Raw genomic sequence first — 15,320 nt, 5'->3', positions numbered from 1 at the left:
CCGAGCCAGGAATAGAACTGAAGATTCCCAAGGCCCAGCTGGTAAAAAACACCCAAAAAAGAACCCTTGTAATGAGCTGTTTGCTGTGGGGTCAGTGTCCCTTTAAGAGTTTGCATGTCGTGCTAAGAGATCGAGGCCTATTTTCGTTTAAAATGTTTTTAACGCTACGATGCTCTGGCCTGGGTTCCAGCCCGGCTCCCCAATACCACACTCAGAGGGAGACACTTTGCCTGGCTGCATAAACCTTACTAACCCCGTCCCTTCTCTGTCCTCCCCCCCCCCTTGCCGTGGTTTTTGTCCTGCTTAGATTCCTTCCACAGTCCGCTGTATCCACAGTGACAAGATCCTGGCGTTCCAGCAGCAAACCCAGTTCCTGTGGGAAGCATATTTCTCCTCTGTGGAGAAAATAGTGCAAACCACCCTTGAGGTAAGCCACAAGCTTCTGGTATCTCGCCTGCAGCAGCTCTCCTCAATGACCTTCCCATGTGGTTTGGTTTTGCTTTGCTTTGTTTTGAACAGGCTGCCTGAAAGCAGCAACAACAGTTGGGACCAACAAGAACTGGGCTGTGGAAAATCCCACCCTGGCCCTGTCTCCGTACCGTAGGGGCTGAAAGCTGGTCAAGGGAGAGGGGCTGGCACCAGCTCAGGGGAGCTCTCCGTCTCTCAGGGCAGGCGAGCGTGGACTACTGGGAAATGTAGAGCTACTCCAGTGCCAGCCTCTAGGGGGCACTGTAAGGAATGGGGCAGGAGCGCTGGCTGTGGGGGAGTTCCCAGCTACTCCAGTGCCAGCCTCTAGGGGGCACTGTAAGGAACGGGGCAGGAGCGCTGGCTGTGGGGGAGTTCCCAGCTACTCCAGTGCCAGCCTCTAGGGGGCGCTGTAGGGAACAGGGCAGGAGCGCTGGCTGTGGGGGAGTTCCCAGCTACTCCAGGCCTACCCTCTCCCAGCAGGGTGCTATGGGGTGTGATGCATTCCCATCAGCCAGCACCCATCAGGACGTGTTGCTTTCAGACTTCCAGGCAATCCCAAGCTCCACCGTCACCATTCTGGGCGCTCAGCTCACATTTTCCTTAGCAACTGAACGGAAAGAAAAGACTTTCACTGGACATGATAAGCGGGATGCCTTGCCCACAGGAAGCCGGCTGCAGCACAATATCTACAAGGGCTTCCCAACTCCGCCCCATGCTTGGCGTCTAACCCATTTTCTCCCTGGAGTGGAAGATGGGCATTTTGCCCGCAGAGCATTTGTGCTTCATATGTCGCCCTCTTCCTTAAAGGCATTGCAGGATGCTACGGCTAAGCCAGTAAAGAAGTAGGGGCTCTCGCTCATTCCATACCAAGCTACGTCTCTCCTTCTGCCTTTACGCCATCATCCTCACCTAGAGGCCAGAGTTTCAAATCCCACCCAGCTAAGTTATGACCAAAAATGACTGTCCCCAATGGCTCTTCTGTGGCACCCGTGAAATGAGCGGGGGGGTGTCTCACCACAGCTCCCAGTGGACAGGTGTCCACACCAGAGCGACCATCACAGAAAGGCCAGGAACTCAAGAGCTTGAGGGACAAAGTCATCCTCAGTGTAACTTCACTGCAATCAATGATGTTGCACCATGGATGAATTTGGCACCTGCTTCCTCTCTTCCCTGTCACAGAAAGCCTGAGACACAGTGGCAGGGCAGGGTGGGGAAAGCCTGCCCTGTCTTTGCCCTACGGGGAGGCCGTTGGTGGGCCGAGACGGCTGCCCATCCTGCTGGCCAACATCATCGCATTGTTTCCTTGGGCTGTGCTCCCGCATCTATTTGTCTTTCGCCACCTGTTGTCTCTTATCTCATACTTAGGCTGTGAGTTTTTCGGGGCGGAGGACAGATTTTGTTCTTTGTTTGTACAACCTAGCAGACCGGAGTCCTGGGACTCCTGGGTGTTACCGCAGTACAATACATGCATAGAATAATCCTAGTCAGCAGCAGCAAAAAATAACAGAGGCCGTCAGGCCCCCAGGGTCATCCATGCCGCACCTCTCCCGAGTGCTAAATTCACACACACCAAAGCTACCAGCCTGTGATTCTTTCCAATGGTATTTCCCCTTTGGGAGCGAGCTCCTGATTTATTGTTGTTTTTTAGACAAACCCTTCCATTATCAAGGCGAGATGTGTGATCATGTCAGGATCCAGGGCTCGTCCCCCGCAGATAAATCGAAAAGCATTTGATTATCTGTCTTTCATCCTCACTGCCTGGATGGGCCTCAGGGAGGCCGCGTCTTCCAGTTATTCCGGTTGGGTCAGAATAAGGAAGGGCCGGGAAGTCTGGTTTGTACAACTTCCAGCCCTGTTGTTGCAGATCAGCGAGGCTGGGGTAGTTCAAAGCGGCGCAGAGCGTTTGGCCGCTCAGCCAAACCCAGTGCCGCGACCTTCTGAGGTTTGCTCATTGCTATAAATAGGGCGAGAGTGCCAGGGCAGATGCTGTTCTCGTGTGGAGTTGCCAGCGAGCCCATCGCAGTCAGCGTGACAGCATGAGCGAAGGGCGCAGCATCTGGCACATAATGAGCAGCTGGAGCCACAGTGCCCTGAAATCCTGGGGGCTGGTTGAGCTCAGCGTAGCGGTGGCAGCGTTAGCTGTTCAGTTCTAGAGCTGGGGGTCTTGGTTTCAGCCCCTCCTCTACCTATCTTTAGGCCTGGATTCTGCTTCCACTGACTGGTGTAAATCAGGAGGAATGCCACTGAAGTCAGTGGAGTTACTCTGGGGTAAAGCTGGTGCGGCAAGAGAATCAGGGACTTATGCATTGACCGCCCTACTGCATAAGCAGGAGTCCCCCAACCCCAACTTTCAGGGCTGAGGGATGGTTTCAGATGGCTGCCCGGTGAAATTCAGTGACTTGACGTGGGATAAAAATGTGATGGCTTTAAATCAGTTTCATGCTGATTTGAGTCTCAGGGCAAAAGGCAGGGGTATGATCCCTCCCTCCCCAAGTCAGCTCTCCCTGCCCCTCCTCCCAGTCGGTTTGCACAACTCCATGGCCAGCCAGATCCTGCCGTTTGCCAGGGCTCAGCAGAGCACAGTGCAGTTTGGGTGGGTGGCGGGGTGCATTTTCCCAGCCCTGGGTTTGCAATTGGATGTCGTCTCCTCTGCTGAGCATTGAGAGATTGAAGAGCTTGCTTGCTGCTAAGGTGATGAAAGCAGTCTCTATCTCCCCTCCCTCCCCCCAGATAATAAAGGATCGGATATTTCATCGAGAATCCCGCCCCAAGTTCTTGTGGAACACCCTGCCTGGGGGGCTGCTGGCTCTGCCGGAGTATTCCACGCACCTCAGCGACTTCCCTTTCTACCACCTGCAGCACGGTAGGAATCCGCCCCCCATCCCTGCTGGCCGTGCCCTGGCGCGTCCCTCAGGAATCCCGCACTGATCGTCTCTCTCCCGTTGCAGGGTCCAGCCCCTCCAGCAAGTTCACGGCTTTCATCCGGGCCGTCTCCCCCGTCGTCTCCCTCTCTCAGCCCATCCTCAAGCTCATCCAGGCCGTCTCCAGATCCCAGCACTGCGCCCAGGTCAGGGGCGAAGGTTCAACCCACCCCACCCCTCGCCACGGCTCCCGGGTTCTGGCACCGGGAAGAGGAGGCGAGGGCCCGAGCTACTATTTTGTTCTTCCTGTTAGAAGTAGGGACAGGCCTGAACCAGACCCCCCCGGGCTTTGGGAAAGTTTGGGTTGGTTCTGTACCCGTCTCCCATGGAAAGGCGCCCAGTGACTCCAGCAGATGCTGGTCTAGGACCAGGGTGCCTTAGCCCCAACTCTAACAATGGCAGACAGCCTCACTCCAATGACACCATGGTGCGTGTTGTCTTTCTCCCGATGGCCGGGACCACGCTGGCCTTCTGCCGCGCTGAGCTGCTGGGACCCTGGCCCCCGAGCCCTTCCCACGCAGCTCTCCAGGCTGGGAGGCCAACGAGCAGATTATTTTTTTTTATTTGTGAAACTAAGTTTACTGTAATTTTATACATTGCTGCATTTTTATACTGTACAACAGAAACGTGCAATTTAACTTTCTGCATGATGGGCTATTTGCAAGATTTCACCACATAACAGCAGGGCTTTAGTAAAAAGGTCAGATGTCCTGTGAAGAAAGACGCTGGGTATCGATGGCCAGAGGCTATCAGCCCCTATGAGAAGCGAGTTGTTCAGTACTGACGGACTACATTGGGTAACCACTATAGCTTTGGACACAGCTTTGCTTGCCCACTGCTACCCGCCAGTATCCGGCAGTAATGTGAAGCAGTGATCCTGCTGTGGTGAGATGTAGTACAGCTGGAGGGGTAGACCCAGTGGGCTGAAAATGCTCCTCTTACAGAGGTGGTGAGGCTGCTCTGCACTCCAGCTATGTAGTGATAATGTAAACGATAACGTGCTGCCAAGTTACAAGGTATAGAAAAGATTGTAAACAAAATGTAGACTTTAGTCTGCTGCTTGGAAGGTCACCTGTGAATAAACACCAGGCTCAGCAGTAACATGCCCACGGGCAGATGCTAGGGCAGCCGGGGGCTATTCTTGTTTTAAAACATACGGCAACTGGGTCTGCGCACGGCTGCTGGGCTCCCAGCAAGCGCAACACCAGACAGCACGTCTGCAAGAGGTTGGGCCCCCCGGGAACCAGCGGGACACACAAAAACCACACTTAAGCAGAGGCCCTGGTAGATCAGCAAAGGTGCTGAGCACCCGAACCTCCAGTACAGCTCCATGCACTCCAGTGGAGCAATGCTGATTTACACCCGCTGAGGATCTGAGCCCACTGACTGCCATGGCATAATGCTGACTCACCCCAGCTGGGGGATCTGATCCACTGACTTCAATGGAGTGACGCTGATTTGGAGTCACTCCAATGGAGTGACACCAGTTTACACCAGCTGTGGAGCTGGCCCCGTGGGATTTGCAAGTGCTCAGCACCTCTGAAAATCAGGCCCAAAGAGTTTCTTTGTGACCAAGGGCTGGGAAAGGGGAGCGCTTTATTTACCTTAATTAAACACTCTCTTTAACGAGAACTTTTCCCACCCACGAAAGCCCCCGGCAGGCGCTCCCAGCCTTGGCATTATAATTTTTTAATTTAGAACTGGGCGAGCTCTTCAAGGCCCCAATTAGAAGTGAGTTGAATAGAAAGTAAAAGTTCAAAGCAGCCAGAAGTGAGCGGTTGGGCCCCCTGGCGCCGCCCAGGTGTGTTTGATTAAAACTCGGTGCCACGTTCTCACTTGCTGCTGAGGTTCCAGCCAGGTGGGTGGTTGGGGCTGGTTAGCCGGGGGTTTGGGACACACCCTCCCGCCCCATCTGCCCTCCTCAGTGTGCGCACATGCAGAGCCACCCACATGTAAGGTAGTACATCAATGGATCAGCCCACAACCCCCCTCCAACTGCCCTCCCTCCCACCCCTCTGCTCCCCCTCCCCACGCACGCCCAGCTGCCATCCATATGTCCTTACTCCAAACTTGCTGGCCCATGGCACGGTTCCTTGTACCTTTCCCCCTGGGGCAGCTGGCTCTGGCCCCTGCTGCAGACAGGAGCGTGGCTGGCTGGACCCTGCTCTGATCTGGGGCAGTGGCTCCTTCCGTGCTGACTTGGGTTTCCTTTTAGATTCTCATCCTGTGGAGCTGCGAGAAGCCTCCCCCGCCGAGTGGGAAATGGCCCCAGACAGCAGTGCCTTTGACAGTTATTCACGGCAGGAGAAAAGTAAGAGGCGTCCCGGTTGGTTGGTTTGTTTGCTTCCATTCCTGGGATTTCTTGGAGGACAGGGAGGGCTGTGACGGTCTGCGCAGACCCCAGACCCAGTGGGGTTGTCGCTGTCAGCACAAGGACAGCCCAACCTGACCAGGGGAAAGTGGCTAAACATCAGGGAGCGGCTTCGGCTGTTGCCCAGCCAGGAATCAGCAGCAGGTGCCCACTGCTCTGCCCTACCTGTGATGGTCCTGTCTGTGCTCTCTGTGGGATGGGGAAGAGGAGGAAGGGGTTCTGGCCTCCTCCCTGATTCTGCTGTCCTCTCTCGCTCAAGGTAAGCGACCGGTTCTTCCCCTACTCGGCCATCGGGACGGATGCGGTGCTGAGCCTGGATGAACACACCAGCCTCTCAACCAGCGAGGTGAGATGGGGGTGGCTGCCGGGACGCAGTGACCTAGATCAGGCAGCCTTGTGGGACAGCAGGGTCTCAAAGGGCTTCACAAGCTGTAGACACAGAGCACCACAGAAGTGCAGCTACCTCTGGGGTGGAACGTGGCAGCTGTTTGACAGGGCACAGCAACTCTACATCCCAGATCCTGCAATGTGCTGAGTGCCCTCAGCTCCCAGGGCCTTCTAATAAATGTTCGTCACCACAGGATCAGGCCCGAGTTGAGAAGACGACAGATAAACCATGGTGGGAATTTAGAGAGACCCTGTAATAATAATCAAGCGAGAACAGGGGTGTCAAACTCATTTGCTCTGGCGGGCTAGATTTGAATTAAATGTACTTCAAGTGGGCCACATGTACCATACATCGAAAGACTAGGCACTTTTGGAGTGCTGGGTCTTGTGCACACAGCGCTCCACGCGCTGCCACCAGAGTACACGGATCTCGTGGCCTCGCGCGACACTGTAAGATCTCCCAGGGGCCGGACCGAAAAGGTTGGTGGGCCGTATCCAGCCCGTGGGCCGGATGTTTGACACCCCTCAGCTAGAATTTGGCCAGGACATTGGGGTTAATGCCCGCCTCTCACCAAAAGTGCCGTGGGGCTAATGAAGACCTGGAGCAACCAGAAGCGCTGCGTTACATCCTATCTAGAAAACAGTATATCCAGCAACGTGGCGCCCCATGCCGGGTCACTGGCACTCACCACCCTAGGGCACCCGATCGCCCAAGCTAAGCAGGGATGGGCTGGGTGAGCACTAGAATAAGAGGCCTCCAGGAAAAACCCAGATGGCCGCATGCCACCTCCTGCATCATCCACCCCTCTGGCCGGGCCACCTGGCTGTGCCTGGCAGGCCCTCCCCCAAGTACACGCCCGGCCCACGGGCGCTTACCGCCTGAGATCTGGCGGGGTCACATGGCAGCCGGGCCTGCAGGAGGAGGGCTGAGGCAGAGCATTTCTGCTCCTAGCTGGCTGGGGCCTGGCCTGGGCAGGAGGCATGCTCGTAAAGGGGGAGGCGCAGGTAGCTCGGCGCAAAGCGTCGCGGCTCAGAGAGGTGCCGAGGGCACTTTGCAGACGTGTCCGTTCTTCGCCGAGAGCAGCGCTGCTGGTAAAGCCCGAATGGGTCGAATCCAGATGGGCTCCACCTCAGCCAGGGCGGCTCTGCTCCGGCAGTGGGTGTTGTCCCCGGGAGGCGGCCGGCTCGAACGGTGGAAGCGTTTGACTCTGGCTCTGCTGCTTCTTGGCCCGGCCCCGCTGGTGAATCCTCTCCTTCTGGCTCCCCAGGTTGACTTTGCCTTTGTGGTGTGGCGGAGTTTCCCCGACCGCATTGTTGGGTTCCCCATGCGGAATCATTTCTGGGATTCCAGCCAGAACCAGTGGGGCTACACCTCCAAGTGGACCAACCAGTTCTCCATGGTCCTCACCGCAGCTGCTTTCTATCACAGGTACTGGCGTCCAGCACCTCCTCCCGGCCCTAGGGCCCAGCCCTGGGAACGCCAGAGGGCTCAGGTCTTCCACTGAAAAGCTCAGGGGAAGAAGAACTAGCTTGAAGCTGCCTGGCCAGGACTTCAAAACAAGTGTAGGAACAGTCTAGACATCTAGGCTTCAGACTGAACAGGGCTAGATAGCACCTCCCAGCTGAGGATCTCAAAGCACTTACCCTGGCCTGGGCCAGTGGCTGCCATTGGCTACGTGTCTCTACACTGCGCAGCATCCAGGACAATGGGGCCCAGCCTGGCCAGGTGCCGTCAGTGGCGCTGCAGGGTAATAAGGGATGAATCGAGCCTCTGGCCCCGTGCCGGAGCTCCATTTGGAGACCAAGACATAGCAGCACAGGGAGACCCCGGCCAAGCTCGGGAAGCAGAAGGTAATAGGTAGCTCCCCAAAGCCATCCGTAGGCACCTGAATAAGTGGCAGGGCCGGGCAGGAGCACCATGGTAGCACCTGGTTTGGAAAGTCGTGGCCCGAGTGCCACGGGCGGGAAGCGAACGGGGGTCTCCTGCCCTCGGCTCGGCAAGAGCAGCCTTCATCTGTGCCGCGGACGGAGCCGCTGAGCTGGGTGGCCCGTACGTTCGCCCCAGCCACGGCAGGTCTCTGGGACAGAGGAGAGGGGAGGGACGGAGCGAGGACAGCGCAATGCAGCCTGTTCAGCCGAGTGGCAGATCCTCCCCTCTGGGAGCAGCAGAAGCAGGGCTGTGGGTTGCACTGTCGCCAGAGGAGGCCGACGGCCCATGGGACGTGCTCTGGCCGCACCCAGCCACGGGGAACGTGATGGTCCCTCGGTGGCAAAGCCAAGCACAGCAGAAACGTACAAGCGTTTCCAGCAGGCTCACGCTCTGAGACACCCCCTTCCCCTCCCCGTATTATCAGTCTCTGCTCCCCTTCCCCCCCCGCCCCTCCAGGTATTGTCACAGTCTCTGCCTTGCTCCCCGCCTCCCCAGGTATTATCACAGCCTCTTCACCGATCACCTCCCCGCCCGCCTGCGGAGCCTGGTCGATCAGCTCTCCAACTGCGAAGACATCCTGATGAACTTCCTGGTGTCTGCGGCCACCAGGCTCCCTCCCATCAAAGTGACCCAGAAGAAGCAGCACAAGGAGGCTGCCCCCCAGCAGGTAGGGAGCTGGGAGTGGCGCTGTGGGGCACCCCCGGAGTGCAGAAACCAGGCACAGGGCTGGGGGGGGGGACATAGAGTCCTCAAAGTTAGGGTCCTCTTGGGCCCCCGGGGCCACTGCAGGCTGGGTCCTGGTGCCTGTGCCCTGGCTCGCTGCCCTGTTCAGTCCTTAATGAGCTAAGCACTGAAGCTGCCCTGTCCCCAGGAGAAGCCATCCCACACCCCGGTAGCTCTCACCACTAGGCAGTGTTTCCCAATAGCCTAAAACATCCGGTCCTTCCATTTGAACCCCTTCCTGCAAAGAGTTATACATCCATGGGCCACCCTAAATATTTCTGTTACCTGCTCAGGGGTTACCCCCTTCCAGCACCCACAGAGAGCTCGGTCAGCGTCCCAGCGGGCCTCCTAGCAAACTCCCTTCAGAGTCCTGCTGCTGGGGCAGCATCTGGCCCCCAGGCTGCAGCCGCTGGCAGTGCATAGGGCTCTGCGCTAAGCAGCTGCCGGTAGCACACAGGTGGTGTGTATCCTGTAGGAACCGGTCCCGGCTCTGCGCAGGGGCTGTTTTGCTGTGGAGGGGGGTGGGGGGAATCAGAGAGGGGCCAGCCCCTCCGGCCAAGATGACAAAATAAAAGACAAATACTTACCAGCTGGGCGGGAGGTGCAGACTGTAGCCGTCAGATGCAAAATGTCCCCCCTACAGCTGCAGCAGCTTGTCTCCCCCAGATTGAAAGGGCCAGCTCCAGGAAAGGCTGTTATCAGCGGGCAGCCCTGCAGCCCACTGCTTCTACTTTCCTCTGGGGCCGGAACTTACGCCCCGTCCCATGCACCGAGTAACAGTCGCTGTTGCCGTGCTGCTCCCGCGGGGGGTTCATGGCCCCGGGGGGGCTCTCTCAAACAGCTGGGGAGAAGGGAAAGCTGTGGAAACTCCCACCTGCCAGCCCCCCTCTGAGCAATCAGGCCCCTAGCTCCCCCACCCCCCACTTCTCCTCTCACTTGTTGCCCACGGCTGCCTCTCCCGTGTTCTGGATCACAGTCCCAGCCTAGCTCCGTCTGTAGCTGTGGCTTCCCCTCTCCCTCCTCGTGGGCTCGCAAACGAGCGGCTGGGTCAAAAGCCTGTAATTGAGGGTCTGCTCCTCATCCTGCCAAAATCAACGGCAAAAGCACCCTTATCTTCTTCTTGGGGAGCAGGACAAGCCCCTAAGTCGGTGCAATGCCCCTGAGCCCTCTCTTCTCCTTGCTCCCCAGCTATCTAAGAGCGCGGCCGTCTCCAGCGGGAACCTGCGCTTCTCCCAGCGGCAGGACTGCATCAACCAGTTCGCAGCCTGGTTTGGGTACATGCCGCTGGTGCACTCGCAGCTCCGCCTGGACCCCGTGTTGTTCAAGGACCAGGTGTCCGTGCTGCGCAAGAAGTACCGGCACCTAGAGAAACCCTAGCGGGCAGGAGAGCGCGGCGACACCTTTGGGAAGCAGAGCTGGGGAAGAGGTAGCCGCTGTGGCTGGAATTGCAGTGGCACCTGGGTTGTACTGTGAGCAGCTCAGAGCTTGAGTCCACTCATGCTCCAAGGATACATCACAGAGCTACAGACTTTAACGTCACGGATCTAGCCTCCATTGTAGCCATGCGGCCTGGAGTCCCAGGAGGGCAGGGTGCAGCGTTCCTTGCTGAGACCTCCCTACTGCTGGGCTCTGAGGAGGATGGACTCACGTTAACAGGAGCTGGTGAGATACTGGAAGGAATTTCCGTCTTTATTGGGTTTTACCAGTACAAATAAAGGTTTGCAGGAATGATGCGCCCTTCCCTTTCTTTATCTGCTTTGGAGTCTCGCCCTGTCTGCTTTCAGAAAAAGAGGCTGGTTTGTAATTTAAATTCCACTGATTGTCTTTGTAGTAGCCCCGGTCCCTCCTTAAAGCCACCAGAAATGCAGGGGCAGAAATAGGCTCTTGTGAAAGCACAGTAAGAATACGGTCCAGGGCTCATCCCTCCCTCTGCTGCCGCTAGGGGTCAGCACCTGTCTGTGATACACACACGTGCGAGGGATCTATTGTAACGTTAGTGGCTTTCCTAGCAGGTAATTCCAAACTCAGTGAATTGGGAAGCAGCCTCAAGGGTCTGTTTTATACCCATGCATTGAACAGCAGAAGGATGAGACTGAAATCCAGGCATCGTCCCCTCACCAGCCAAATCAGTTTATTGTCCTCATGTAAAAATAATGGGGGGCCAGGTTTGCTGTGCCTCAGAACCTGTCTTGGGTCTGGTTCTGGATGTTCCAACAAAAGGCAACTAGAAAACTCCCAGGTGTGCTGCTAGCCTCGGCTACCTTTTCCTGCCAGCCCCCCAGGTCACAAACCATGGATCAGGCCCCCAAAAGCATGAGACTGATTTAAAAACCAGTAAAGGGTGCATTCTTTTCCTTTGCTTTTGGAGGATGGAACATTTAGAGGGTCACTTTTTTCCCAGCTTTTCTCTGCAACCAGAAGGGCTAAAAACTTATTTTGTTGTTGTTGTTTAAATGAAAGCCCAGGTTCTCTTATAGCCACCCAACTCTCTGCGCTGGAGCTTTAAGACAAACACCCTCGATCATAAGATTTCTGATAACACAGCAAGGGCTGGCACCACTGGCGGGCACATTCCACTCAGCACAGCGTCACGCGTGTAAGACTCGCAGGGTTAACACCCATCGTGTGCACTCAAGAGGGACTTTATTATTCTTCCTGATGGAAACTCAGGCTCCTGGGGGGAGGTGGGGCAAATCAATTACCTCGCCGCCTGTGTCTTTCCTATGTATTCCCCTAAAGCATCTCATAACATCATTCAGTATTAAACAGAAGAGGGAAGTGCTGCATGCCACGAAGCAGGAAACAGGACACCTGGGTTCTCCTTCCAGCTCCAGCAAGGAGAGCTGTTGCATGGGCAGGGCAAGGAACAGGGAGGCAGAATAGCTGAATTTCCATCTTAATTCAGCAAAAACAAGGAGAGTTCTGTAGCACTTTAAAGACTAACCAATTTAATTTCAGCAGGCATAAGCTTTCGTGGGCTTCAGCTCACTTCCTCAGATGCCCACGAAAGCTTATGCCTGCTGAAATTAAATTGGTTAGTCTTTAAAGTGCTACTGAACTCTCCTTGTTTTTGCTGTGTACAGACTAACACGGCTACCCCTCTGCAACTCGTCTTAATTCAGACTCACTGTGGCCCAGCTCCTAAGGTATCCAAGTGCCTAACTCCCTTTTAAATCCTCAGATACTTCTGAGGATTTGGCCTTTGGGACCTTGGTTAAGTCACTTCAGCCCCCATTTTGAAAAGGGCTCACTCGTTACGGGTGCCCAGCTTGAGACATCTAGGGCCTGATTCTTACCCTGTGGCAATCACCCCCCAGGGAGTGCTACAAACCAGGCCCGCATGTTACTTGGAAAATGGACACAAAGTTGGAAGACACTTTTGAAAACCCAGGCCTTGGCCACTCCGTGCCTCAGTTTCTCATGTGTAAAACAGCTGTTCTTCCCTCGCTATCCTTCCCTACCTCAGCACGGTGCGGTGGGGCCGAATGTTTGTAACACGCTTTGAAATCCTTGGATCAAAGCAGCCAGCACAAAATCTACAAAGAAACCATGCAGGAATGTGGTCTCAGCAAGACAGGGCGCTGTTGTGAGGAAGTTCACACTCAAAGCACCGCAGCAGCTGTTGCCAGAATTCTTATGGCACCGCTGTGGGGAAGCTCACGGCAGAGTCATACTGTTCATTTTCTGAGCTGAACGAAAGCAGCATCTTAGAGATGAAACCCTAAATGGAAGAGGTGAATTCCAGACAACTCGAGTATCAATGGGCGGAAGAAGAAAAGGCCAAAAGGAAGTCATTAGCTGCTAATTAAACAGCCAAAAACATGGATTTGGACCAGCTTCAAACAAGAAGGTAAATGAGACCCAGCAGGTGCTTTTGAAGCAATCTGCCACGTAGGCCGTTAGGTTGTGGCCGGGGTCTCAAGCAGGGATTTGGTTTAAGGTTCTCATGGTTATGGGCTCAGAAAATGATGTTTATAAATAAAGCTGAAGTGAGGCTGGAAGGAGACAATACAATCACAAATAAATCCCTGCACTGGATTTCCCACTGGGATTTAAGCTGTAGTGATCTGGAGGAAACAGCTGACCGTGCTGAGAAAGCTACAGGGCTCCCACATCTTAGTTCTGCTCATTCAGACTTTAATTGCTTCCCTAGGATACAAATATCTCGCCTTTATCCCTCTCCTCTGCCATGTTCCACACAGGAATTGCCTCACCCACCACTGAAATGCAGCCACTTCTAGGGTGGACCACAGCAGCACCTGAGCAACACACACCACTGCCACACAAGATTTTGCAGCAGGAAGCAAAGAATACCACTTCCAGCTGAAATTGTTGGCAAGATTTTAGGGAGGCAGTTGTCCAAATTGGAATTTAACCAGGGCCCAGGAGTTAACATCCTGTAACACCGGTAGAAGAGGTCCAGGGCAGTATAAAAAGTGTAAATGGTGAGGGTGGCTGGCTACCTAGAAAGACCATGTTGCCTAGTGGATAGAGCATGGGACAAGGACCAGTGATACCTAGGTTCTAGTTACAGCACAGCTGCTGGGTGACTTTAGGAAGTCATGTTCCCTCTCTGTGCCTCAGTTTCTCCATCTGTAAAATGGGCATAGTAATAGTTAGCTCATAACTGGCTTGTGAAGATTAGTTAATATCTAGTAATTCACTGACAGTGCTGTATAAATGCACTTGTTTTTAGGTCTCCCACTCTTCTTAGTTTGGGCAGGCTGCTCAAAGTCCACATTTGACATGGACCCGTTCGACTTATAAACCTATTAAAACCCCCTGGTGAAATCAGACTGACTTTAAGAAATGACTGGAGATTCCTAGCTAGAGAACCAGATCCTCTATGGATGGAGTTCCATTGACTGTAGTGGTGCTAAGCTGAATTACACCAAGGAGGCCATTGACTTAGCTGGAATAAATCAGCATTGCTCCATTGGTGGATCTGGCCCAGCAAGGTGAAAGCACTTTGGGAGGATCTCTCTAACAGGGTCATTAAAGCCAGGGCTTTCCTCTCCTTAGCTGCTTTGAAAAATAACAGCTCTACAAATCTCCCGAGAGAGCCATAAAAATGCTTTGAGGAGTCTATAAACAATGGGAAGCCAAGCTCGTAAGGACTGATTATTTCATAAACAGAGCAGCTCCTACACTGCACGTCGTAAATATCACTCCACCAACACTGCATAAATAACCATGGTTTTATTTCCGAGCGACACAGAGCAGCACAGTAAATAATCCTGGGACAATTATTTGTGCAAGGAAGCAGGCCTGGTCTCCCATAAAACATGCATAGGGGCACAGGCTCCCCCTCCCCGCAGGGGTTTAGCTCCCCCTGGGAGGTGCTGAGCATCCATAACTCGAAAGATGTCGATGCCCTGTATGCGCTACATTAATCTGGTGCTTGGGCATCAAGGAACTGACCTGACGGATCTCGCGGTCACACTGGAATTCATGGGGCACTGCTGTGAGGAAGCTCGCAGCAGAGCCACATTCAGTTTCTTTGAGCTGCTGAAAGCGTCCCATCCTCTCAAAGTCAGTCCCCCTCTTCTCCTTTCTGCTCTGCAGGGCCACAGGCACTCTTTAGAAACAGGGGTGAGCTGGTGCCTATTAAAAATATAGGTTGGCAAGGGAGGGGGTGGGGATGGTCAAAAGCATCAGTGAAGGCAGGATGGGTCCTGCCTTGTGAGGTTTGCACCCCTGGGGATGGCAGTGCTGAAACGGCCCCCACGTCTACAGAGAGACAAGCAGGCACCGGCCCGGTGAAATTGCTGGGCTCCGTACAGGGGTAACTGGGTGGAGTTCTATGGCTGGTGCTATACAGGAGCCAGGCGAGATGACCTAATAGTCCCTCCTGGCCTTAAAACCCATAAATCGTGCCATTCTGTACCCATGAAAATATGAGCACAAAGCAGACCATTAACACCAGGATTATAACTGCTGCCTCTGGGGAAGAGTGAGGAAGGAAGCTGTGATAGGCAGGAGCCCTTGGGCCCGTCTAGCACCCCATGCAGGGCCCACTGGAGTCACGCAGCACCCACTGCTCTCCTGGTGTGTGGACCCTGCAATCAATTTAAAAAAAAAATAAAAAATCCATGGCATCCAGTCCCACAGCCCAGGTCAACTGACTGAGGCTAGAAATTGCATTGCAGATATTCAGGCTGAGCTCGGACTCAGACCCACCTCCCTCCTGTGATTTCAGAGCCCACGGTTCCAGCCCAAGCCCAGACGTCACCACCGCAGGCGTTAGCCCTGCAGGCTGAGCTCTGAGAGTCCAAGTCAGCCGACAAAGACCAGCCGCAGACATGTTGCAGATCGTCAGTTGCAGAGTAGACATAAGGCATAAATGATCTCCGCCAGATCGAACACGGGCCCCGGTTGCGTTGTTGCTTCCCTCACAGCCAAGCCTCCCTCTCTGTTTTCTTTCCACCACAAATCTCCACTTTAAAATAAATGGCAATAAAAATCCCCCAGAAAGCATTGCAAACAGGGACAGATGTTTGCAATCCATTGCTGAGAGCAA

General features: G+C 54.6%; 1 protein-coding gene across 1 annotated transcript in view; it reads left to right on the top strand.

Moving 5' to 3' along the window:
- EXTL1 (exostosin like glycosyltransferase 1) overlaps positions 1 to 10,981 on the top strand; it is a 43,379-nt gene extending 32,398 nt beyond the window's left edge. The window contains exons 4-11 of the mRNA XM_067543349.1: positions 308 to 427; positions 3,199 to 3,331; positions 3,417 to 3,535; positions 5,605 to 5,700; positions 6,020 to 6,106; positions 7,416 to 7,576; positions 8,573 to 8,744; positions 9,989 to 10,981. Coding sequence (XP_067399450.1) covers positions 308 to 427; positions 3,199 to 3,331; positions 3,417 to 3,535; positions 5,605 to 5,700; positions 6,020 to 6,106; positions 7,416 to 7,576; positions 8,573 to 8,744; positions 9,989 to 10,177 — 1,077 coding nt within the window. The 3' untranslated portion in view covers positions 10,178 to 10,981. The remainder of the gene's footprint in view (positions 1 to 307; positions 428 to 3,198; positions 3,332 to 3,416; positions 3,536 to 5,604; positions 5,701 to 6,019; positions 6,107 to 7,415; positions 7,577 to 8,572; positions 8,745 to 9,988) is intronic.
- The last annotated feature ends 4,339 nt before the right edge of the window (positions 10,982 to 15,320 follow it).

Source organism: Emydura macquarii, unplaced genomic scaffold, assembly GCF_026122565.2.
Source record: "Emydura macquarii macquarii isolate MOO-44397 ecotype Brisbane River unplaced genomic scaffold, CSIRO-AGI_Emac_v2 contig_820, whole genome shotgun sequence".
NCBI lineage: Eukaryota > Metazoa > Chordata > Testudines > Chelidae > Emydura > Emydura macquarii.
The sequence above is the reverse complement of the archived record's forward strand: the minus strand, read 5'-3'. Positions and strand labels throughout refer to the sequence as shown.